We start from the raw sequence: 26,950 nt of genomic DNA, 5'->3' as shown, positions 1-26,950 counted from the left end.
TCCTCCTCAAAACCATATTTTCTGTCTGGAAATCAACTACGCTGAACAAAATGGCTATCTCAAAATTTTGAGTGGATGTGTTTGGGGGAATGATGGGCGTCAGGGGGGGGCATAGTTGTCCTCCAATAACTTTCGACTATTAAAAAGGGCACTAGCCACTCCAATTTCCAATCGAATGATCCCTTTTCGAAGTTTCTATGACAACCCCTTCGATACGAAGTGCCCGGGTATGGAAAAAAAAAGAAGAATAACACATTGTGCCAACATCGTTCTGCCTATGATATTTTCTATTTCTTTGTTTTTTTCACTAAATAATATCCCTATCCCTACTCATCTTCCTCACTTGAGAACATATCTTTTCTATAGCATAGAAGTAAGGGAATGCGAGCATTCAGGCAGGAAGAAAAATTCTACATTCTTTTTATTTTTCTTCTTTTTCAAATCTTTGCTTATTTCAAGCCTCAATTTTCTTTTTACTTTGTTCTTGAAAGCGGGCCATCAAGGTCTGTCTTTTTTCATCTTCTTCCTTATCAGTTTTCTGTGATTTTTGTTTACCTAGTTTTATTTGTATTAATTTGATATTTGGATTAGTTATTTGTTTTTGTTTTGTATTGTTGCTATTTTTATCAAGGATGTCACAATAAAAAAATACTTTAAATAATAGGTTTATTAAAGGAATATTTAGCATTAGTTTTATTTGAGAGCTAAAGTTTCTACTTTAACACAAAATTGAAATAAATTATACATGATATACATAAGAAAATGTTCCACAATAGACATGTGTTCTCCCCGCCCCATTATATCTGAAATTCTACTATCAGTGAAATTCTTCATTAGTTTAAATTCTTAAAAATTCTTAATTGAAATAAGTTTCAAATCTGAAAAAGTTCCACGAAAGATTTTTCAATTCTTTTTTTTCAGTTCTTTGCTTATTTCAATAATCGATGTTTTATTTTTACTTTGTTCTTAAAATATAGCCATCGAGGTCTGTCTTTTTTCTTCTTCATCTTTTTCAGTGTACTTTGTTTGTTTCTTTTTTGCTTAGTTTTATTTTTATAAATTTAGTATTTATATTAGTTCTGTTTTCGTGTACTGTTACTATTTTGTTGAGGGAGTAATAATAGAAACTGCTTTAAATAATAAGATTCTTAAAAGAATATTTAGCACTGATTTTTTTGAATCAACTGATGTATTTCAAAGGCTGAATATCATAACCAAAAAAATAAATACACCGATTTTGCAGAGATCAATTTGAAAATTAAAGTTGCCATTTTACTAAAATTGAAATGAAGTATATAGTATGTACATAAGAAAATTTTCAACGATGGATACGTGTTTTACCCACCCTATCTACTCTGAAACCCTTTATTTTAATAAATACATTTCAAAGAAATGTATTTAGTCCTCCTTCACCCTCAAAGTTCTCCTTCACCCTCATCTACATTTTAATTCTATGGAATTAAAATTTGCTACAGAAACCAAAATAAACTAGAAATTTCTGGAAAAGAATATGTTTTACTTCCTGGTAATTGTCAAGGTTAATTGGGCCCATTTCATGCTTCCTTTTCATTATTTTGTCTCTTCTCTCGAAAATAATACGTAAGCTATTTGTGCTTTCCACGCTGAGGAAATTCTTTCAATAGGACGAGGGAATGAGACCATTTTGATTAGAGGAATAAAGGGAAAATGGATACCCTGTCACTTTGCGTAAAAGAGCAGCCATAGAACCTTTATAAAAATATATTTCTGTGAATTTCCTCGTCCCCAGATTCTTTACCTCAGTGCCCTTTCTTCCCCAGTAGCACAAATACAAGAAAAGCAATTAAAATAATATATTTATACATTTTTTTTTATTTTCAATCAACTACTTCCTAACAAAGATCCTAGTTCCTCCTGTTGAGGGCGTAAGGACTCTCCAGAAAGCGATACACCCATTTTGGAAGTATATGTAATAAATATGTTTTGTACAACAGTCACGAAATATAAATATTCCATCGCTTTTGTATGACTCTCCACTCTCACAATATACTTGTGATAGTGGAAAGAGGCAATAACATGCAATATAGTTCTTAATTGGAAATACAGGGAAACCAGGGATCTTTTTCAGTTTTGTAATTTTTCATTTTTTCATCATCACAAAACTGACTAAAAAAACACATCCCTAATTTTTTTTAGAGGAAGTAAATTTGAAACACATAATAGAAACCAGGGATCTTTTTCAGTTTTGTAATTTTCATTTTTTCATCGTCACAAAACTGACTAAAAAAACGCATCCCTAATTTTTTTAGAGGAAGTAAATTTGAAACACATAATAGAAACCAGGGATCTTTTTCAGTTTTGTAATTTTCATTTTTTCATCATCACAAAACTGACTAAAAATACGCATCCCTAATTTTTTTTAGAGGAAGTAAATTTGAAACACATAATAGAAACCAGGCATCTTTTTCAGTTTGGAATTTTCATTTTTTCATCGTCACAAAACTGACTAAAAAAACGCATCCCTAATTTTTTTTAGAGGAAGTAAATTTGAAACACATAATAGAAACCAGGGATCTTTTTCAGTTTTGTAATTTTCATTTTTTCATCGTCACAAAACTGACTAAAAAAACGCATCCCTAATTTTTTTAGAGGAAGTAAATTTGAAACACATAATAGAAACCAGGGATCTTTTTCAGTTTTGTAATTTTCATTTTTTCATCGTCACAAAACTGACTAAAAAAACGCATCCCTAATTTTTTTTAGAGGAAGTAAATTTGAAACACATAATAGAAACCAGGGATCTTTTTTAGTTTTGTAATTTTCATTTTTTCATCATCACAAAACTGACTAAAAAAACGCATCCCTAATTTTTTTAGAGGAAGTAAATTTGAAACACATAATAGAAACCAGGGATCTTTTTTAGTTTTGTAATTTTCATTTTTTCATCATCACAAAACTGACTAAAAATACGCATCCCTAATTTTTTTTTAGAGGAAGTAAATTTGAAACACATAATAGAAACCAGGGATCTTTTTCAGTTTTGTAATTTTTCATTTTTACATCATCACAAAATTGACTAAAAAAACACATCCCTAATTTTTTTTAGAGGAAGTAAATTTGAAACACATAATAGAAACCAGGGATCTTTTTTAGTTTTGTAATTTTCATTTTTTCATCATCACAAAACTGACTAAAAAAACGCATCCCTAATTGTTTTTAGAGGAAGTAAATTTGAAACACATCATAGAAACCAGGGATCTTTTTCAGTTTTGTAATTTTTCATTTTTTCATCATCACAAAATTGACTAAAAAAACACATCCCTAATTTTTTTTAGAGGAAGTAAATTTGAAACACATAATAGAAACCAGGGATCTTTTTTAGTTTTGTAATTTTCATTTTTTCATCATCACAAAACTGACTAAAAAAACGCATCCCTAATTTTTTTAGAGGAAGTAAATTTGAAACACATAATAGAAACCAGGGATCTTTTTCAGTTTTGTAATTTTCATTTTTTCATCGTCACAAAACTGACTAAAAAAACGCATCCCTAATTTTTTTTAGAGGAAGTAAATTTGAAACACATAATAGAAACCAGGGATCTTTTTTAGTTTTGTAATTTTCATTTTTTCATCATCACAAAACTGACTAAAAAAACGCATCCCTAATTTTTTTTAGAGGAAGTAAATTTGAAACACATAATAGAAACCAGGGATCTTTTTTAGTTTTGTAATTTTCATTTTTTCATCATCACAAAACTGACTAAAAATACGCATCCCTAATTTTTTTTTAGAGGAAGTAAATTTGAAACACATAATAGAAACCAGGGATCTTTTTCAGTTTTGTAATTTTTCATTTTTTCATCATCACAAAATTGACTAAAAAAACACATCCCTAATTTTTTTAGAGGAATTAAATTTGAAACACATAATAGAAACCAGGGATCTTTTTCAGTTTTGTAATTTTCATTTTTTCATCGTCACAAAACTGACTAAAAAAACGCATCCCTAATTTTTTTTAGAGGAAGTAAATTTGAAACACATAATAGAAACCAGGGATCTTTTTCAGTTTTGTAATTTTCATTTTTTCATCGTCACAAAACTGACTAAAAAAACGCATCCCTAATTTTTTTTAGAGGAAGTAAATTTGAAACACATAATAGAAACCAGTGATCTTTTTTAGTTTTGTAATTTTCATTTTTTAATCATCACAAAACTGACTAAAAAAACGCATCCCTAATTTTTTTTAGAGGAAGTAAATTTGAAACACATAATAGAAACCAGGGATCTTTTTTAGTTTTGTAATTTTCATTTTTTCATCATCACAAAACTGACTAAAAATACGCATCCCTAATTTTTTTTTAGAGGAAGTAAATTTGAAACACATAATAGAAACCAGGGATCTTTTTCAGTTTTGTAATTTTCATTTTTTCATCATCACAAAATTGACTAAAAAAACACATCCCTAATTTTTTTTAGAGGAAGTAAATTTGAAACACATAATAGAAACCAGGGATCTTTTTTAGTTTTGTAATTTTCATTTTTTCATCATCACAAAACTGACTAAAAAAACGCATCCCTAATTTTTTTTAGAGGAAGTAAATTTGAAACACATAATAGAAACCAGGGATATTTTTAAGTTTTGTAATTTTTAATTTTTTCATCATCACAAAATTGACTAAAAAAACGCATCCCTAATTTTTTTTAGAGGAAGTAAATTTGAAACACATAATAGAAACCAGGGATCTTTTTGAGTTTTGTAATTTTCATTTTTTCATCATCACAAAACTGACTAAAAAAACGCATCCCTAATTCTTTTAGAGGAAGTAAATTTGAAACACATAATAGAAACCAGGGATCTTTTTCAGTTTTGTAATTTTCATTTTTTCATCGTCACAAAACTGAATAAAAAAACGCATCCCTAATTTTTTTTAGAGGAAGTAAATTTGAAACACATAATAGAAACCAGGGATCTTTTTTAGTTTTGTAATTTTCATTTTTTCATCATCACAAAACTGACTAAAAATACGCATCCCTAATTTTTTTTTAGAGGAATTAAATTTGAAACACATAATAGAAACCAGGGATATTTTTCAGTTTTGTAATTTTTCATTTTTTCATCATCACAAAATTGACTAAAAAAACACATCCCTAATTTTTTTTAGAGGAAGTAAATTTTAAACACATAATAGAAACCAGGGATCTTTTTAAGTTTTGTAATTTTCATTTTTTCATCATCACAAAACTGACTAAAAAAACGCATCCCTAATTTTTTTTAGAGGAAGTAAATTTGAAACACATAATAGACAGATGACGCCAAAAACAAATTCGTGTCATGAATTTCTGATCAGCACATGCACATTTCAGGGGGGCAAGTTTCCCCCCGAAATTTCATAATGTTTACGGTTTTGTTTATTTTTGTTTTATTTATCAGTTTAGTTTCCTCTACTTTTAACAAAATGAATTTTTCATTGGACATGCGGGACATACATCCCACTTAATTTTAACGTTAATTAATTTAAATCTAAGTCTAATATTAACAAAGAATACAATAAAATTAGAACATAAAACATGACCTCTAAAGATCCTTCGCATGGGGTGACTACTGGTACTTTTTAATTCAAGCAGTTTTACACTTTAAAACGAAGTCTAGACACAGCTATGATTTGTTGGGAGGCGTGAGGCTACTTCTTTTTAACCAAATTCTCGAGGAAAGCCTCCTGTTTTTACGTATTTTGGAAATGTTTATTTATCCGAGAATTAACTGTCCCCTGAAAGCACTCAAGGAAAGAACGGACTCAGAGACAGCATTTCGAAAATGAAATTTCTACAGAAGAATTTAATTTAATTTCCAAACTCTTTAGAAATCATTTTGTCCCTATTCCCTTTGTCTTCTCTCTTGAAAATAGTTGTATTCTTGACCCGGAGGAAATCCTTTTGAAGAAAACAATAGAATGGAGCAATCCACCAAGAGAGGACAAATGACATCGTGCGACTCCCATAGAAACTTTGAAAAGAGCACGAGAACTTTTTCTGGGACGGGGAGCGTTTGTGAATGACGTAATATCAAACTTATTAAGTCTTTTTCTTAAGAACAATTGCATACTTACCTGTGTTTCTTTTTCAATTAGAAAAAAAAAGTTTCAGCTGAAAGTAAGGAGCAACATTAAAACTTACAACGAACAGAAATTACTACGTAAACAAGGGGGTTTCCGCTTCCTCGATACTTCGCTCTTCACCCTGAAGTTTTTTAGTACTTTTAAAAAACTTCTTAGTGTTCTAATCAAGCGACCCTTTTGTTTCAGGAGTCGTTCTTAAAGAATTGGGACAAAATTCAACTTTAGCGTAAAGAGCGAGCTATTGAAGAGGAAGAAACCTTCCTCATATACGTAATAATTTCTGTTCATTTTAAGTTTTAATGTTGCTCATTACTTTCAGTTGAAAAAACTTCTTTTTTAAATTTCTGATCATTTTTTTTAAATAAATATTGGAAATCTGGCTCCACCTCCACGGAAATCCCCCCCCCCCACGGAAAGGTCCTCTGGACAATTCAATCCACGTGAAATTTTGAACCAGACAATTACCCTTAACATCTTCACTCATAAAATTGGGTCAGCAAAGAGAAAGTAAAACAAATAAAAAGGATTTCGTATGGGAATCCTGGCAAATTCCCCGAATGGAACATTTCCTCTGGAAACTTCCCTCCCCATGGAAAATTTTCCGTGGAAAATCTCCCATCAGAAAACTCCCCCCCCCCCCTGTCCGAAAAAGATATGTATACTTCCCAATAACAAATACTATACGTAAACAAATTTTTACGTGGACAAATTTTTTTAACTTAAAGACATTTTCCAAGGGCTATGGAGGGTAATGCTATCTCCAAAGTTATTGAAGCTTTCAACAATGCTGAACAAAATAGCTATCTCAAAATATTGATCAAACGATTTTGAGGAAAAAGAGGCATGGGAGGGGGGCTAGTTGCCCTTCAATTTTTTTGGTCACTTGTAAAGGGCACTAGAACTTATAATTTCCGTTTAAAGGAGCCCTCTCCCGATATTCTAGGACCATTGGTTATATACGATCGCCTCTGGAAAAAAAAAAACAAATCAACAAGCATGCCTGATATTTCTTCTGGCAAAAAATACAAAATTCCAAATTTTTGCAAATAGGAGCCTCTATAGTAGAGTTCTCTGATATGCTGAATTTGATAGTGTGATTTTCATTAGGATTCTTTGACTTTTAGGGGATGTTTCCCCCTTTTTCGAAAATCAGGCAAATTTTCATTGGCTCGTAGCCTTTGATGACTAAACTTAATGAACCTTGTATATTTGGAATCAGCATAACAAACCGATTCTTTTGATATACCTATTGATATCAAAATTCCGTTTTTTAGAGTTTCGGTTACAGTTGAGTCACGGCACTCCTTACTTACAGTTCATTACCAAGAACTGTTTGATTTGCAAAAAGTTTCATAAATCATTTCTTCTTTAGCAGGAACACATAATGGAAGTTTCCTCGATTTTATGATTAAACTTATCCATTTTAAGCTATCATAAATTCAATGTAATTATGTTCAAGCAATTACGAGTCAATTAACATTATTTCCAGTATATTACATTTCAACTAAAAAAGGCAGAACAATCAAAAACAGCATCATTTGTTTTAAAATTCACATTAAGAAAAAAAAAATACAAAAACAGAAGACTCGAAAAGCTCTGGGATGTTTATCTTGTTAAGGGCGATGGTTTCCTGCAATATTGAAATTCCTTTCAATATTTGATAACGTAATTTTTATTATACCATCCTCATAAAAACAATAATAAGCTTTTTTGCCTATTCAAAATTTATATTTTCTAATCAATTTAAAAAAAACATTAATCAACTATTTTCTAACAAGGAGGAATGCACAATTGAAGCTTGCTTGAATCGTTTAGTTCGTTAGTGAACTTATCTATTTTTAAGCAATTACAATTCTGTTATTGGCTATCATAAGTATTTTTTTAAAAATTATAAAGTTTGTCAATGAAACCAGAGCTCTAATTCAATTAAAAGAGGCCATGAAAATACCAAAAAAGAGCAGAACGCGTTTTAAAAGCTAATGCGTTTACCTTGGTAGGGGGGGGGGGTGCTTAGCTAACCATTTGTAGGTATGACGGCAATAAGATTATGGCTAGGAAAATGAGAGCCTGCTGATATTTGATATCTAATAATATTATTAAGATTATTAAATAAGAATTTAATAAATTAAATTGTTATTTCATTGTTTAATTGGCATTTAATTAATCTAATAAAATTAGTTTGATTTAATTTGTTTAATTGTTTAATTATTATTTAATTAAGTTAGTATATTAAATTTGGGTTAATTTAATAACACAATAAGAAATAACATGAATTACAAAGAATTAAGTTCCCAATATAAAAAAAAAGTCGTTTAAGTTTGAGCAGGCACCATCGACAAAACTATTACCAAAATCATTTTGATAATCGAACAATAAATAGTTTATAGAAGCCAATTTGACAAAATCGATTCTAAAATCCAATGAAGAAGACTTTATCTTCAAGCTTTATCTTCAAGACAACATCAATCTTCAAGACAACGATATCTTCAAGACTTTATCTTCAAGGACAACAGCTCCTGGGCATTTTATTCGTCAGATGATTTTCTCATTCAAATAAAGCCCAAATTTGATTTTGTTTTTTTCCTAGTCTGTTTTTTTCTTCATTGACTGGTCACATTGGCCTCTGAGCGGTTTCAATATACTTTATATCGTTATTTATACTGTTTGTCTTTCGAAAAAAAAAAATCCGAAAATAGTTATTCCACTTGGGTATTCAATTCCTAGTTATCTTGAATTTTAGCAGGAATAATAATAATAACGAAAAAAAAAAATAGCAATGAAAGTTATATTCCTAGAAAAAGTTATAGGAAAACGAAAGGTTATGTAGAAGAGGCTAATTTCGTTTTCAAGTAATTACCCAACTTTACAAAACTCATTCTGCCGTTCTTACTCTTGGCCTCACATTTTCTATTCAAAGTGATTTGAGACCGTTTTCCTCCTTCTGGGGAAATTGTTCCCTTAGAAGTGAGATAATAGAAACATTTCGCTCTAAGGAAAAAATGTCATTATACCTTTCTATTTAAACGAGTAACCATAGAAACCCCTATAATATGTTGCTAAGATTGTACTTTTTGGAACTGAGAGTATTTAAAAAAAAAAATAAAAAGAATATGATATGTAAATAAAATAAAAAGATATGTATATAAAATAAAAAGATATGTAATTAGGCCGATTCAGGTTAAAAAGAATCATTTATGGGATTACCGTTAGCTTAAGGCTTCACCTGGTTCAAGAGCTTTTAGATTTGAAGAAAAAGTTTCATTAAGAGCTCAGTTCAAGCTGTATTTACTTATATCTGATATTCATGTACTTTGTTGAATTTCGACAACAATGGTTGCTGAAGTAGCAGTTGAAGTTGCTGGAGCATAACATTTACTAGCGTTTAGTATTCGTATGCTATTCCGGGTATTAGTTACCAAAGTAGCTATTGAAGTTGATGAAGCATTATTAGATTGATATCTACTTACATTTAGCATTCGTGTACTTTGCTGTATATCGGCAACAGTGGTTGCTGAAGTGGCTATTGATGTGGCAGCTTTGGTGGCTGGATCTGCAATCGTTGGACGAACTACGCTGTAACCTGTTCCTGCTGTTGTAACAGGATTAGTGTTCACTGTTGACTGCGAGCTTTGAAGTGAATGTTTTGCTGCTTCTTTTTGCTGGAGATTCTGAATCTGCGAAGCGATGATATTTTGCAGGCTTTGAACAACTATAAAAATAAAAACAAACTTCAAATTTCCTCGAAAAATATAAAATAAAGCCAAAAATTTTGAACTGCAATCTATGACATGGTTTATTGTAAAAAACTCAAATATGGATAATAAAGTAAGTTCTGAATAATCAAATTGCTCATATACACGCGTAAGCATGGGACAGGGGGGGGGGCTTAAATCCCAGGCTCTCCTGCAAATTATTTTCATTTCTAGGAATTTTCCAAAATGGCTTTGTGTTTTCATAATAATTTGGTGTATTTTGTACATTTTTTCGATGTTGTTCTCTACACACGAAACAAATTCTTTTGAACTTATTTATGTGCCTTTATTGGCTTATAATTTTTTTTTTATGAAAAGAGGAAAAGTTATTTTGTGTTTCATGCATTCATTTATAGTCTGTCCTCGCAATTAACTGTTTCAATTTCAGCTAAAATCATGTCATATATGCATTTTTCTAGCGTTTAAATTAAGAGAAAAAGAAGAAGACAACGCTGTTAGAAACACTTTTAATCAAACAGTTCGTGGTAACCACAGTATATAAATAATAGATCTTTGTACAGTGGTGATAACGAACTGTAAGTAAGGAGCGACCCGGCTCAATAGTAACCGAAACTCTAAAAGACGAAATTTTTATACCAATAGATACATCAAAAGAATTGGATTTTTATGCTGATCTTAAATATATAAGTTTCATTAAGTTTAGTCTTACTCATCAAAAGTTACGTCCCTGAGAAAATTTGCCTTATTTTCGAAAAAAGGAGGAAAAAACCCTTAAATGCCATAGAATCTTAATGAAATCACGCCATCATATTCAGCGTATCAGAGAACCCTACTGTACAGGTTTCAAGCTCCTATCTGCAAAAATGTGGAATTTTGTATTTTTTGCCAGAAGAAAGATCACGGATGCGTGTTTATTTGTTTGTTTGTTTTTTTCCCAGGGGTGATCGTATTGATCCAGTAGTCCTAGAATATCGTTTGAAGGCTCATTTGAATCGAAATTATAAAATTTTGTGCCCTTTTTAAGTGACCAAAAAGTTTGGAGGGCAACCTGTCCCCCTCCCCCACCCTTTTTTTCCCCGAAGTCACCCGATCAAAAGTCTGAGATAGTCATTTTGTTCAGCACGGTCGAAAAATATAATAACTATGTCTTTGAGGATGACTTAATCCCCCGCAGTCCCTGGGGGAAGGGCTGTGAGTTATGAACTGCCCAATGTTTACATATAGTATTGGTTATTGGGAAGTATACAGACGTTTTCAGGGGTATTTTTCTGGTAGTGGGGGGGGGGGGTTGGGGTTCACGTTGAAGGATCTTTCCATGGAGGAAGTTTCCATGGGAGAAGGGACATTGCTATGAAGGAAGTGCCGGATTTCCTAGCATTCTTAAAAAACGATTAGAAATTAAATAAAAAAAAAAACAAGTTTTTTCAGCTGAAAGTAAAGAGCAACATCAAAACTTAAAGCGAACAGAAGTTATTACGTAAATGAGGGGGTTCGCCTCCTAGTCAATGCATCGCCCTTTACACTAAAGTTTTTTTGGTATTTTCATAAGAGATATTTATTCTAATTAAACGGTCTTTGGGATTAAGGGGCCATTCTTAGAGAATTGGAACAAATTTCGAACTGTAGCGTAAAGAGCGAGGTATTGACTAGGGGGCGGACCCCCTAATATACGTAATAAAAATATACGAATACTTAAGTTCGTTACGCAAGTTAATACGTAAGATACGTATATTTGTTACTAATAAAAACGTTCGTAAATAAATTTAAAAGTTCTAGTGCCCTTTTTAAGTAATTAAAAAAATTGAAGGGCAACTAGGCCCCCTCCTCCACCCCCTTTTCTCAAAATCGTCCGATCAAAATTTCGAAAGTCTTTAGCCAAGAAAATGTAAAATTAATATGCAATTTTAGTTTTAATTATTCATGTACGGTGAGCCAAAATCAAAACCTGCATTAATAAAACGACGCTCAGAAATTAAATAAAAAACAAGTTTTTTTTTAACTGAAAGTAAGAAGCGACATTAAAACTTAAAACGAAAAGAAATTATTTCGTATATGGAAGGGGCTGTCCCCTCCTCAACGCGTCGCTCTTTACGCTAAAGTTTGACTCTTTCTCACAACTCTGTTTTTTAAAACAATAGAAAACTTTAGCGTAAAGAGCGAGGCATTGAGGAGGGAAAGCCCCTTTCAGATGCGGAATAATTTCTGTTCGTTTTAAGTTTTAATGTCGCTCCTTACTTTCAGTTTAAAAAAAACTCGTTTTTTTATTTAATACAGTCATAAGGGCTGGAAGACTTCAATACGTTTTGAAACGGATTTTTAATTATGTACAAAATAATAAGAAGCACTAAGGAATTTTGTAGGACGGGGCACGCTAGGGAAGAGGACGCAGGATGGGGCATGAAGCTACAAATATGATCAAATATAAAATTCTGTATTTTTTATTCCGTTTTTTTTATAGTTTTCCTTTACTCCGAAATATTTCCCTCTCAGTTGAAAACCTACAATGCCCCATTTTCCTCAGGTAAAGAAACCCACGAAAAAATTAGATACCCGTGGAAATGCTATTATCACAAGGACTATATTTAAGATTAAAGGGTTATATCTATATTTAAAAACAAAATAATAAATAATACAAATTAGTTCAGGGTCTTGTAAAAGTGAAATAGGCTAGAGGGTATTGAGGGTCGAGTGATGTTAAGTTGGAAAAGAAATTTAGAAGTTTTCTGGCATATGAAGTTTTTTCTTTAATTTTATATTTAATTTTTTTTCAATTCAAATCTGTTTATTACAAAATGATATAACACATAATATTAATCCAAGTGGCTGCCCAAAGAAAGACATAAAAGCACTTTATACTGGGTGACCACATATAAAAAACACTTAACAAACAAAACTCTTAACAAACGAAATAAAGTGGAAATGAATAATAATAAATTAACAACCAAATTATGACCAATCTCTAATTATAAAAAAAGAAAAAAAAGAAAAAAAAACATCTATGAACCAAGACCCCAAAGAAAATTTAAAACCTTAGGACCTATATATCTGACAGAAAAACCTGTTCTAGTTCCATTTCTATATTCAGTGACCAGATTGTCAGCATTGCGGGTACCAATTATTTATAATTTCCCTTGGTTATTAATTAGTTCCATAAATCCATATGGTGCTCAAATTTCACTAAGAAAAGAGGAAACTAAGAACACTAAGAAAAGAGGAAACTAAGAAACAAGTAGACAATGGAAAGGGATTGCTAATACTTAGGAACAAAACATAAAAAATTATTAAATTGGAAAACAAATCGGCAAATAGAACACACTTGACGTAATTTAGGGTGGGGGGGAATAAAATGACTGTCTGGTAGGTGCGGAGTTCGTTTTATGCAAAAGCTGATGTAAAGTTCGTTTTTGTTTAAACCTAACTTTTAAACGTTTTCTTGTGCCATTAATTGCTTCCAGTTTAGTTGGAAACTTACTATGTATGCATTTTTCTGGCTTAAAACGACTAAAATATAAAAGCGAATCTTCTTGAAAATCCTGTCGCAAGGAAACTGTAATTTATTTGGAAAATAGCCAAATATCTGTAAAAAATAAAGACAAAACGATAATAAATTTGAGACAGGAAAGGATTTGTTTATGAACAAATAGAAAAAAGAAAAACCTGGCGGGGAAAAGCCGAGACATTTCCAGATTTATTTTACACTTTTTTCCTGCCTACTGTCAAAGCTCTGACAAATCGTCTGCTAAATCTAGCATCCACAAAATTATTTTACGTTTTAACATCGACTACTTCTACCGGAAAATCTAATGGCGCGACTCTTTTTTTTCTCTCTTTAATAAAAAGAAACAAAAAAATATAAAAGATAAAAACCTCAAGACAAACCCTCTGCAAAATCTACCATCTACACAAGCATTTTTCATTTTGACACCAATTACTTATGCCGATAAATTGTGCAAAAGAAATGTTTTTCATCTTAACGAGTTTTTTCAATAGAACCAATTGTTTAAGTCCACATAGTTTTGCACGAGTGCGAACACACTAAAATTTGCTTTTTGGGCTTCGACTGCTATTTGCACGTAACTGTTTCTGGAAAGAATTTTTTTTGCATCAAAGATACGGTTAACTCAATTCTTATACCAACTTTGGAATTTCTAAATATTTCTAAAGCGAAAAATAGTTAGAAATAGTTAGAAAATAGTAGCCGAGTGACCGACTATATTTTAAACAGAAAGCTGTACGAAACATGTGGTTCAATCCCGCTTTCTGGGGCTATTATGAATGAAAGGTTGAGATGGTTAGGACAAGTTCTGCGGATGAAGGATAACATATTGCCATAGATTATCCTTGTGATCCAACCGTCTAGGGATAAAGAGAAAGCAGGTTGTCCCCGAATGGGGTGGGGGGATAGTAGAGAGGGGTCTTATACTCCCACGAGTACCACGTGGTTTATGGTTTTCTCAGTGAGAATGAAAAAACAGTTGAAATTCTCACTTGAAAAACCAGGAATTTTGACGCATTTATGGTTGTTTTCATGGATGGATATGTGTGTTGTTCGATTTATTTGATGTTTTTCTCGGATGTCAACATCAAATTATGGATGTTTAATGGTTTTTGTCAGTGAGAATTTGAAAAACATGAATTTTCTCACATTTATGTATGTTTTCATGGATGTTTAATGGTTTTTGTCAGTGAGAATTTGAAAAACATGGACTTTGTCACATTTATGTATGTCAACAGCAATTCATGTCTGTTTAATGGTTTTTCTCACTGAGAATGGAAAAACAGGAACTTTCTCACTTGGATTTACATAATCGCTAGGGGAAATTATTGATCCAAGAAGGGGACCTTAAGAAGCAAACATGGCTTCATTGTTGTTTGGCTAGCCTGGACTGAGAAATTGATTTACATAATCGCTAGGAAAAATTATTGATCCACGAAGTGGGGAATTAGGAAACAAACAAGGCTTCAGTGTTGTTTGGCTAGCTTAACCTGAGAACTTGATTTACATAATCGCCAGGGGGACGTATTGATTCACGAGTGGGGGAATTACGAAACATTAAGGTTTCTTTAATCTTAGGTCTGATGGGATTTATTTATTATTGTTGTTATGGACAAGTGAATGCAAGGGGTGAATGTCAAGGTGTCCTGGAACAGGAAACAGTTAGATCACGTGTTTCCTTCTCAGCCAATCAACGAGTCGGATACATCCTCCTTCTCAGCCAATCAGAGACGTGCTTACATATGATGTCCCCATTACATAACAAGTCACCTATGAGATTTCGTATATAACGGGCATGCAACGTGATTCAATTATCAGAAAGTATTTTGACGCTGTGTAAACAACAATGGATAAATTTGATGAAGTTGAAGTCTTGGCAGCCACAATTAGCAATGTAAGTTCTGTTTTCATTTTTTATTTTCAAAATAAATTTTTTTTCCGTGTTTACCCTATACTATATGGGGTTAACCCCCCCCCCCCTATACAAACGCCCCTATATGATGTTCATACTCGATAAAAAGTGTAAAATACGCTCTTTTTTCGTTACGTAAACCCCATCCTTCCTTCCCCCTCTGTTTAAGACCATAATTCTGTTTTTGATAAATTCCGTATATTATATAAAATAAAATTTCAACTTTCTGTCAATCACTTAATATACAGTCCGCTATGGCTTTGACTTACAGATTTCTTGCAACGATTTACTTATCTACTGATAATTACTGACACCCCTTTTAAAGTACATCCGGCTTTGATAAATCCTTATGAATTTGGATAGCAAAAGCTTCCGCTGAAAAAAATGATACTTTTTCCAGTTAAATTAAAAGCAGTTTCGCGTGAAAAGAGAATGTCAATTCTAACACCATCCATTGCAAGGTGAAAACAAACTTTTTCTTCATGTGAAAAGCAATGGGGATTGTGTTTAAGAAACAGATATAGTGATCTATTATGCATACATTGAATAGCATTTTGACCAGATCGGTCGGTGGGGGGTGAGGGGGTATTAGTCCAGGTCTTTTTCTCATTGGGATTGTCAGTGGGGGTTATTGGCAGGGGACTGAATATGTCCTGGGGGGTGTGATCACGATATACACTATGCCGGCCATTGCAAGGTTCAGTTAGTATTCTGTATCAGATTCAAAAAGTTTGCAATTTTTATATTTCACTAAATTTTTTAACGTTTTGTTTAATATTGACTCGAATTTTTACCATTAATGTGGAGGGTGTGGGGAGGGGATATTTGCCCATGTAATTTTTATCAGTGATATTTTCCGTGGGGTTAATTTCCCGTGGCTTGTTTTTTTCTGGGGGGGGTGTTCAATAAATAAAAAATTCCGGCCTGTTAACGGTTCAGTGAGCTGTAAATATTATTTCACAGATTAAAAAAGGATGCAATTATTATATTTCTCTAAATTTTTTAAAGTTTTTTTTTAAATTTAAAATCAATTTGAAAATATATTTCGGTGGGGTTGGAGGTTATATTGTCCCATGTCTTTTTTTCTCATTGAGAGTGTCAGGGGGGGTTATTTTAAGGGTGCGTATTTTGGCCTGGGGGGTTCTATACTTATATAAAATCTTCCGGCCTTTGAAATGTGCTGATTTATGAAATTATTATTTAACATATTCAAAAAGGATGATCTTTTTATATTTAAATAAATTTTTTTAAATTGTTTGTGTAAATTTAATAGCATTTTTACCATATCTTTCTATGGTGGGGGAGGGGTGATTTTCCCATGTCTTTGGTCGACGTTTTTTTGTACGTGGGGGTTATTGTAAGGTTACTGTTTTTTTTCCTGGGGGGTTTTATAAAAATATAAAATATGAAGGCTTTTTAACGGTTCAGTGAAAACAAAATTATATGTATGATGATGCTAACTTTCTTTCTGTAAAAAAGGGGGCAAATTATTTAGATACTAATTTTTTCTCTTCTTTTTAAGGCAAATTGTGAAGAATGTCCATCGCCTCCACCCGCCAAGAAAGCGAGGGCCAATAATGCACCCCCTGCAAAGGCGACAGTTGTCCAATATGGTCGATGGCCGAAGCCCCCCAGCTCCACACTGCCTGCCCAAGTGCAACCATCCATGCAAGCCCCTGTCCCGGCTACGCAAGTCACAGCTCCTGCACAAGAAATTAACGTCGGCCCCTCCACCCTCCAACAGACGTTACCTGGGCCTTCAAGACAATCCGTAGGCCTGGCCCCCTATCATGTAATGGTCAAGCCTCCAGCTTTCTGTCAAGTGATTGATCAATTTGAAGACGTGTGTATTTTTTTTTCAATCAAGTAATCTATTTTTTAGCTGTTAGAGAGCCTTTCACTCTCTACCTTTGTCTTTTCACTTTTTTCTATCATTCAGGACAAAGAAATATCTAAACAAAACCGATATTTCATCACTGTGTAAAATTATATATCTGTGAGATATTAACCCCCCACCCAACCAATGTTTTCTCTGCCCTCCCCTCAGAGATATCTAAATATATTTTTTTTGCAGAGAAACCACTCTTTTCTTCTCTGTGCTATCGCATTGATAACTCATAAGCAAATATTTTTCATGGGTAATTTAAATTAATGCTCACCTTTTGAAAATCAAAATACACTATTTTTCTCACTGAGTTTTAAGAGAGTCATTATTCTATTTGTCACATATTGACGTTATAATTTACACTGAATATTTCAATCGTGCCAAAGATTTTAGTGAGGGGAAACCAAGTTAACGGTTCAATCCTGGAACATTCGCGCGGCGGCTTACAATAATTAAACTCATGTGTTTACTGAACCTGTATGTAATTAGAGAGAAATGACTTATGATCTAACAATATTTTTTTGGGGCATTATGTAATGGACTGCGGAGCCAGTGGGTTCGGGGGGGGGGGGGTGCTGTGGGGCGGGGAAGCGTTGCGGGAAGCGCCACGGGCCATGGAAAGCGTCACAGGAAAGCGCCACGGGCCAGGGAAACACCACAGAGATGCGCCACGGGCCAGGAAAGTTCCACAGGATGTGCCCGGGGCCAGGGAGGCCCTGGAGTACATGACACCGGGACATTTAAAGCGCACAATATAGTGCCACCGGGCCCCCGAGAACTGCACCGGGAAAAAAAAAAAAAAATTTTTAACACTTTTAAAATAAGCTATCAAATTTTTGCCTGCTCTTTCATATATTATATTATATTCAGTTGAATTAACCAAATGTTATTAAGCAATAATAATCCAAATTTTAAAAGCAGTAGGGGATGATTTGAACACTTTGAAAATAAGCTATTTTTCATTTATAGATTGGACGAGCATTGGTCCCATATTCGCCGTCCAGTGAAGAAGGGGAAGAAGAGGAGGCACACGTGAAGTCCTCCAACAATTTAATATGGGACGATCTACATCCAATGCCTTTTAATATTGATGAGTTTTTTGATGATTTTTTAACTAATTTAGATAGTGGCACAGGTGAGCTGGTCGACTTGAGTCCTAATAAATTGAAAATTTTATAGTTTTTTACTGGTAACCCTCAAACCACCAATCCAATATCGACTCCACTTCGAACCCCTGAAGTGGAGCAGTCGCCATTTTGGTTGGACCAGCGGGGGGGCGGGGTAACTCTCCCCGCGGGGGAGGAGGGTACAACTCTCCCAGACTTTCAGCTGTCCAACAGAATTTTAAATCATATAGTTGTTTACACTGCGACTTTTGGTGACCCTTTTAATTTGCTTTTGTGTGGTAATTTTGTTTTTGATCCTGTAGAAATTGTACACAACTATGTAGATAAAATTCGTGCACTTCTGGAGAATCAAATTAAGTTGGGGGGAGGTAGGGATTCAATTAAGGTTTCCATTGTTCTAAAGGTTTTTTATTTGAATGAGGGAAAAAGCGAGGTTTATTATCATTTTGTACATTCCGAGATGCGTTTGGTTTATTCAAATTTGGAAAATTTTGTGAGAGTTTTTTCAGAGTGGGTGGATCAAAGTATATCGCCTCTCGATAAATTTAACTAAATTGGTATTGGCTCAGTATTTTTCTTTGTTGAAAATTTAAGATAAAATATTTATAAATTAAAGAAAGAGTTTATTTTAAGAGGGGGGAGGGGGCCAAGGGCAGTAGAATTAAAATATAATCCTGATCTAGTAGGTTGTCGTGGTGTCCAGAAGATCTGTTTTGAAACAGATCAAAAGTGTTTCAAGTATGCTTTCATCATCTCAGCCTTTCAGCCTCTAGCAGATGACGCTAGCAAGACGAATTTAGACAATTGGGCTGTACATGGGAAGGATGGGTCCGTTTTCCCAGTTGTAGATTTTTCTTGTTTAGAGGGGAAATACACAGTAACGCTTCGATCCATTGATATTTTTGAAAGGGCTAATGCCCACTTAAATATCGGTGTTACTGTGGTACAATACGAAACTGAATTTGAAGATGGGGTTCATTCTAAAAAGAAGGGGGTGGTCTTCCCCGTAAGGAGCCCGTCAGTTGGTTTGGTTAAACACTGGGTGTGGTTGCTTTACACGCCACCTAGTCCACCGAATACAATCGGGCATTTTCATCCGATCACTGACATTCGTAGAGGTCGGGGGGGTGGGAAGCAGAGGGGGGAATGTTTCTACTGTCCAACATGCCTCTCTAGATTTTGTACTGAACTAAAGTTACAAAACCACATGAGGCATTGTAGCCACCACGGCTATCAGACAGTGGAAACGGTTTCAAGGGATAGGTCCATTCTACGATTCAAAAATTTTCAAAATACTCTTCTCCAGTGCAACAAAATATCTTTGGATTGTGAAGCTAAGCTGGTGGAAGTGAATGACCCCCAATATCCAAACCGAGTCAAAGAACATCTGGCTATTGCAGTGTCCTACGCCCACGCGCAAAGAGACAATTCTAACACCATGCAGTTGTTAGAAATAGTTGAAACAGTGGATGAGGGGGAGTGCATGGACAAGGCGCTGACAAAACTGAGTGGCACTTCTAATGGTTCTATTTCACGCTTTATAAATACCCATTTTCCAATGTTGCTTTCTGCAGTGGATCGTCAAGCGATTAAAAATAAAAACCTAGGTGGGGGTGGCAAGGGGGAGTTTGAAGAGGTGGGGGATCAAGGGCCCCGGGGGGGGCGGGCGACAGGTAAAGATCAGGACCCTTTAGGGCAGCACCTATCCGCGGGGTGGCGTACTTTGCGAGGGGGCGCGCAGCAATTGGGTAATTTAAACGTTAGCCAACGGTTTTTTGTCCCTGTTTTTATTCATAATTCCAATTATGATTTAAAATTTATTTTACCGGCACTGGCACGTATGCATAGGGAGGGAGGGGGAGTAGATTGTCCATGGGTAAATAGTTCATTTACCTACAAGATAATTCCCAAATCAGCTGAGAAGTTGCTGCTTCTCGAGCTGAAATGGCAGGCAGTGGATAATGGGCATACGTGTTGGAATAAAATCAGGTTTTTAGATTCCTTTAGTTTTTTCCCCAAGGCACTGAGTCAATTGATTCAAGTGCAAAAAAGCGACAATTTTGATAGCTTTCCCTTGCTTAAACAGCACTTTCCAGACAGTGAAATGTATGACCTGTTGACCAGCAAAGGTATATATGCATACGATTATTACTGCTCTGGCGCTCGCTTAAGTGAGGAGAAACTATCTCCAATTGAAGCTTTTCACAATTCACTGACCAACAGTGAATGCACAGTCAAGGATTATGAGTTTGCCAAGAAGGTGTGGTCCAAGGGGGGTTGTAAAAATGGGTGGGATTATTGTAGACTGTACTTGGCCAGTGACGTTCTAACTTTGTTGGATATAGTCTGTAAGAACACAGACCAGATATATTCAGAGTTTTGACTATATATAGGCTACTATTTTTCAACACCTCAGTAAGTGCTGGATTTAATTTTAAAAATTAGCAGGGAGAAAATAGGCCTAATCACTGATGTAGATCAACACCTGTTTGTAGAGCGTTCAATGAGGGGAGGGTATGTTTTTCATGGGGACCGCGTCTTATCAACCGATCCGAGCGGACACAGCAGCACCGGTGCAAAGTCAAAGGCAGTGTTCTTGGACATGAACTCAGTGTACCCCTCGGCAAGGTCCAACTACTCTTTGACGTGGGGGAACTATCAATGGCTTGAGAATCAGTGTGAGGTCTCTGACCTGACAACCGTCGAGGACAACGGGCCCCCCGGATGGTTATTTGACATTGACGGTCATAGTCCACTGGTGCTTCACGACTCACTCCATGAGGTTGTCTTTACCGGGCTCCCGCGACTAGGGAGCAGGGACTCGCGGAGCCCCTACAATCGTTCATTGGGTGAGAAGATGGCGATGCATTGGGCCCCCTCCAAACAGAAACTGATTGCTGATTTGGACCCTAAAGAGAATATCGTTGTTCACCATGTGCTTTTGCACTGGATGGTGAGCAACGGCTTCAAGATCACTAAAATACACAGGGTCCTGCAGTTCAATCAGCGACCCTACTTGAAAACGTTTATCGACACTTTTGTCGATAAACGCTCTAAGGCAAATTCCAAGGTGGAGAAGGAAATGTATAAGCTCATCCTAAATTCAGCGTTTGGCAAAATGTGTGAGAGCGTACGTAATAGATCTCGCTGTGACGTCGTGACTGACCCTCTAGAGTGTGCACGAATTATTGCCGACTCCAATTTTACATCGTTCACGAGCATAGAGGCCGACTTGGTTATTCTACCAAGATGAAAGCGAAATGTAGTACTGAACAAGAATATCGCAGGCTGTCGGTCAGTACTCTAAATTTCAAAACAGCTCATGGTGTCGTTCTTTTACACTGTGTGCAAGTTTCACTGACCCCGGGCGGGGGATGTCCAAGTTTACTATGGTGATACAGATTCTCTGCTGTGAAAGGTAAATATGACTGAAGATTTGGATTTATTGGGTGATTTGCAAAAGGGGGAATACATCAGCTCGCGGATGGATTTCACCAACTGGAATCCATCACTCTACCCCGAGCTGGTGAAACGTCAAGCCCCCAACCAACTATTAATGTTAAAATCAGAGACGGGGAGTGATTTGATATCCCGGGGGGTGTTCCCGGGGCCCAAAGTTTATTGCGTGAAAACTCATCGTGGCGACGAAAAGAAGGCGTGTAAAGGGGTGCCTACACACTTTGTAAAGAGCAATTTCAACATGAGCGTGTACAGAGAGTGTGTAGAAAGAAGCCTAGTGCCGAGAGCACAAGTGCATGCAATTCGCTCTCTACAGTCTAGAAATTATACTGTGAGAGTGGAAAAGAATGCAATGTCGTGTATATCTGACAAGGTCTATGTGCTCGAGAATGGTGTGAGTGTCCTACCCCACGGCCACTACCGTATTTCAGACCGAGTTGAATGCATTGACTATCGCAATCAACTTGGTCTGGATAAATTAACCTAACCAACTAACCTTTCACTACCTTAACTCAACCTGTTCATCTAACCCAAGCACTCAACCACCCAACCTAACCTGTAGCAGTAGCAGTGATGACAACTATTGTTTTTCACCCCGCCGCCCCCCGGGGGAAGGGGGGGTCCCTTCCCGCGGCCGCCCAGGGGGGGGGGTCCCGCCCGCGGCCGGCCGGCCTTCGGCCCCGTGGCCCTGGGGGGGGGGATCCCACACCTTTAAATTCACTGTAATCAAGTTAAAATGTGATATTGTTCAAAGTGTGTGTGTGTATTTTCTGTTGTGCAAAAAAGTGTTATTGTATAGAAAAGTGTTGTACAAAAAGTGATGTACAGAAAAGTGTTTTTTTTTTATTGTACATAAAGTGTTGTAAAGAAAAGTGTTTTTAAAGACAATTAGTGTTTTATTTATAAAGTGTTATCATTGCAGTTCATGTTGACTGCAAATAGAGTTTTCATTTTGACCACCATGAAATTTTGTCACGTTGAATAAGTGTTATTATTTTTATTGCTGAGCATGTGGACTGCACAAATCTGTGTGTTCACGCATTGTCAAAATAAATGCTTCCATGTAATATTGTTTTTTTGTTGTTCTTGAATAGACGGGGAAAAGTATTGCTACTACTTATTCATTCTGAAGAAATGATTTAGAGATAGTTGTAGTCCGACTGTTGTCAGCAGCAGCAGGTTTTAATTTAAAACACCCTTCAGATCGTGTCTGTGTGGTCCCTCTATGTCGGGGAAAACAACACTTTTAGCTAGAATAATTCAAAATTGCGATAAAATGTTTTTGGAAAAACCAAAAAAAATCTACTATTGCTATAGTATTTAGCAGGAGTCCTATGATAAAATAAAAGCTATTGACACAACCATACCAATACAATTCATACGAGGATTTGATGTTTTCAATAGTATTGAACCGAACTCGTGTCTAATCATTGATGATTTGGCTGAATCCATTGAACAGTTCTCACCGGAAATGCTACAATTGTTCACCGTTCGCTCCCATCATGAGCACATTTCCATTACCCTAGTTCTCCACAATCTGTTTCATCAGAGCAAATGTATGCGAACCCTTGCAGTGAATTGCAACGTTTATATTATCTATCGAGTTGTGCGGTTTTCTATCTACCGCCAAAAAATAATAAATCCGATAAAACCCCGTGCCCCTAAAAGTAGGTTTTAGGCGGAAACTCACGCGTCTATCCAGCCCTACGGGTACATTTTGTTGGATCTTAATCAGAGCACGCCCGAGGATCTACGTGTAGTCACCGACATTTTCAACAATGAAATTACAGTATATCTTCCGGTGAACAGTAGAAAAGACTATTAGTCGCCATTATGACACTGAAGAAACTACACGAACAACGGCATCTGTTCTCCGTTTTAAGCACTTCAAAACCATTGCTTAGGAAGGCTATACTCAAACATGGGGTTGACAATGATTTCATTAATCTAATATCCGAACTATGTTTAAATTTAACTGAAGGCAATGTTCAACTGCCAGACGTTGTTAGACAACATAAAAAGCAACCTCGTTCAACTGTCCGCGACTGGGCTTTAAAGAAAAAGGGAAAAAAATTTAAAAGAACACGACTCCTTCAGGCAGGCGGTAGCTTTTTCACACTTTTACTACCGATAATTGCAGGAATTGAAAACAGTTTTCTCTAAATGGAACAACCATATAAATTGACACCATTTGAACTTGTCCTCTCGCCCATCGAACATTTTGAAGACAATCTAAGCAAATTCATTAATGATGAGAATATTGCCGATGACAAAAACTGCTTTTACTTAAAGATGCATTGCGACGTGTGGACAAACATAAACCATCTCGTGAGAGACATGCCATTGATCCCTCTAAACCGGAAACATCTCCGCAAGATTCTACAACACTGCATTCAAAGGAGAAGGACTTTATTTCGAGCGTATTGAAAATTGGAAAACTATTGCCATTCTCCTATCGAGAACAGAATAAAAGAGTATTATCTTATCTCATGTTGGAAACTGATGAGCATCAAGTTCAAGTCGAGAGCACAGGGAAACAAATTATAATTCAGGGGAAAAGTTATAATCTAGTTGATTTAATTTGTGATATGGTGACGAATCGTAAAGGACTCTTATCCTTTGACAATAATCTATACACCTTTCTGTGTGCAATAAACTTTCCCAAAAGTCTTATTGGCAATAAGCAAATTCTAAAGAAACTAAGAGAATATAGTCCTCCTCCAACAACATCATTTAAAAAAGAAGAAGATTCAATATTTGAAGATACTATCAGTAGCAGCAGCACTGCTTTTACAAAACCTATGACTGCTAGTCAAATGTGAAGACGAATTGATTCGCCCGCCAGTGTGCAAAAAGGGGGTGGAAATTACACTACGTGTCTACGCTCGAAATGGATGAAGTTTTGAAAGGTATTTATGAAAATATTGGTGAAGTGGGAAGTTTAAGTTCCCCCAAAACTCTTTCCAAAGCTGTGTCCGGCACCACATTGAAAAATGCAAAAGAGTATCTAGAAAATGAACCGAGTTACACACTAAATCGTAATCACAGACTTCACAGTAAACAATATCGACAAACTAAAGCCTTTTTCACTCTGCATATAATGCAAATGGATCTTTTAACTTTAGACGCAGTTCAACGGTGTCACAATGCACCCTACAAATATATTCTAGTGGCAATCAGTATCTTTAGTCGCTATGCCTATGCCATTCCACTACGGTCAAAGAGAGGTGTTGAAGTTGCTCGGGCCATTGAAAGTATTCTCGAACAGGATTCATATAGAAAAATTCAATCGGATCGTGGCAGTGAATTTGTTAATCCCCATGTGCAAAGGGTTCTATTGAAGTATAATAGAATACTTTATCATAGTCACGGCCCGCAAAAGGCTGTATTGGCCGAACTATTAATAATAACTATTCATAAATTAATTTCACGATATCGCACTCTGAAAAATACGTCGGATTTCATTAATAATCTTGATAAACTAATCTAGATTTATAATCAACGACCCCATATATCTCTGTCCAACTCTACACCAACGGTTGTTCAATACAATTAAAAGACAATTGATGCTTTTCTAAGGAAATACTCAAAGGGTGACCAAGAGAAAAAAACGAAGAAGAAATTCAATGTTGGTGATACTGTTCGAATTAATAGAACCACCAATATTTTTGAAAAGGGGGCTTATTTATGGAGCACCGAACTTTTTAAAGTGTCTAAAATCATGGACACCGAGCCCACAACATATCGATTGCGAGACACAAAAGATGATGAGATTCTCGGCGGTTTTTATGAATATGAACTGCAAAAAGTTAGAAACACTAGTGAAATTTATCAAATTGAAAAGATATTAAAGAGTCGTACACGCCATGGCAAGAAACAGTTGCTTGTTCGCTGGCTAGGATACAACTCGGATTTTGATTCTTGGGTCAGTGCTGAAGACATTGACAATGCCCAATGATTTCTATGTGACTTTTATGTCCAATGTTTCTGATCCTCTCTACAATGACCTGAATAGAACAAGTGATTTTTGGACAAAACTCTCCCCCAACATCAAATTCGATGATTGAAAGTATGAAGTGGCTCTTGTCGACTGTATTCTCAAAAATACCTATGACATCCTGAGAAAAGATCGTAAATATGAAATAAAAATCAGACCGTATGATTGGTCACCACCACCAGGTGATCAAGAACAAATTCAAAAAATCAATTGGTTGGATTATCCATATATTGAATTACCCTACGAGGAACTCACCTGTATGAATGATTTATGTCGTACTATCAATAAAAGAATTTCCGGTCGAAAAAAGGGGGCTTTTCATTTCAACTATTCGAAGGAGGAGGGTAAGATCTACATTAGTTCACCCATTGCCAGTGAAAAGGTTATTCTCAATGATAATCTAAAGGATGTTCTTGGCTTTAAGCTCAATATAATCAATGGTAAAAGTGCCGGAAACACTAATTTCATTTTCGCTGACTACCCGCCTGCCTTCTCCAAAGACACTTGTATATTTCTCTACGCTTCATTTGTGGAAACATCTCGGGTTGGTAATTCAAAGGTTCCCCTCCTACGAGTTCTTGAACGAAAAACCAATCAAGAACATATTCATCACTACAATATAAAGTATCTTCAGTATATTCCCGTAAACACTTCCTATTTAAAACTCTGTCAGTTAACACTAAGAACTAAATTGAGTGATCCAATAGCAATTTCAAAAGGGTTGGCTGTGATTACATGTCATTTTCGACACATCTTTCAAATGCAAGATGTCTAATAGAAAAGTGGTATTCAATTGTCCTGATATTGACTGCTATGTTAATACTCTTGGCCCCAGACAACAGGGCACTGGAATGGACTATTACAAGGGTCGCTGGTCAATATCTGGCTACGGTCTTGGCAGCTGGTTTTCTAAGCTGTTTCGCTCTTCACTACCACTGGCTAGAAAATATCTTGTACCGGCTGCGGCAGATTTTGCATCCTCTAAACTATACGATTGGGGCTCTGGCAAGGATTTTAAAAAAATGCTTCGGAAAATCTTAGGTCCAGTGCGCGAACCCTTGGCGAGAGATTAAAACAGAATGGTAAAGGCTTAAAAAGGTCAAGAAACAACGCATCCCTCATCAGTCTCCGCTCAGGTCGGAAACGAAAGACACCCCTCTTGTCAAAGAAAAGAAGGAAAAAGCTGACACGTAGTGTAACCAGAAGTCCCAGGAAGAAAATTGTCAGATCGAAACAAGAGTTCTTCTCCTAAAATGTCCTACCTAC

The 26,950-nt window shown here is 35.5% G+C and overlaps 2 protein-coding genes across 2 annotated transcripts in view; one reads left to right on the top strand and one right to left on the bottom strand.

Annotated features, from left to right (window-relative positions):
- The window catches only part of LOC148944248 (uncharacterized), a 270,221-nt gene that overhangs the window by 27,970 nt on the left and 215,301 nt on the right, over window positions 1-26,950 (bottom strand). The window contains exon 7 of the mRNA XM_089100235.1: window positions 9,563-9,804. Within this exon, the coding sequence (XP_088956361.1) occupies window positions 9,563-9,804 (242 nt within the window). The remainder of the gene's footprint in view (window positions 1-9,562; window positions 9,805-26,950) is intronic.
- Window positions 15,151-18,280, top strand: LOC148944249 (uncharacterized). The gene is made up of 3 exons (XM_089100562.1): window positions 15,151-15,198; window positions 16,739-17,059; window positions 18,071-18,280. Exons 1-3 carry the CDS (start codon window positions 15,151-15,153, stop codon window positions 18,278-18,280), a joined length of 579 nt encoding a protein of 192 aa, XP_088956688.1.

Source organism: Artemia sp. Qi Xiang Cuo, chromosome 14 (genome assembly GCF_049724085.1).
Source record: "Artemia sp. Qi Xiang Cuo chromosome 14, ASM4972408v1, whole genome shotgun sequence".
NCBI lineage: Eukaryota > Metazoa > Arthropoda > Branchiopoda > Anostraca > Artemiidae > Artemia > Artemia sp. Qi Xiang Cuo.
Note: the sequence above shows the minus strand (reverse complement) of the source record. Positions and strands in the feature narration are given on the sequence as shown.

Coding starts and splice junctions, on each gene's coding strand:
- LOC148944249 (XM_089100562.1), top strand. CDS start 15,151: ATGGATAAATTTGATGAAGTTGAAGTCTTGGCAGCCACAATTAGCAAT. Junction 15,199..16,738: donor TGGCAGCCACAATTAGCAAT/GTAAGTTCTGTT, acceptor CTTCTTTTTAAG/GCAAATTGTGAAGAATGTCC. Junction 17,060..18,070: donor TGATTGATCAATTTGAAGAC/GTGTGTATTTTT, acceptor TTTCATTTATAG/ATTGGACGAGCATTGGTCCC.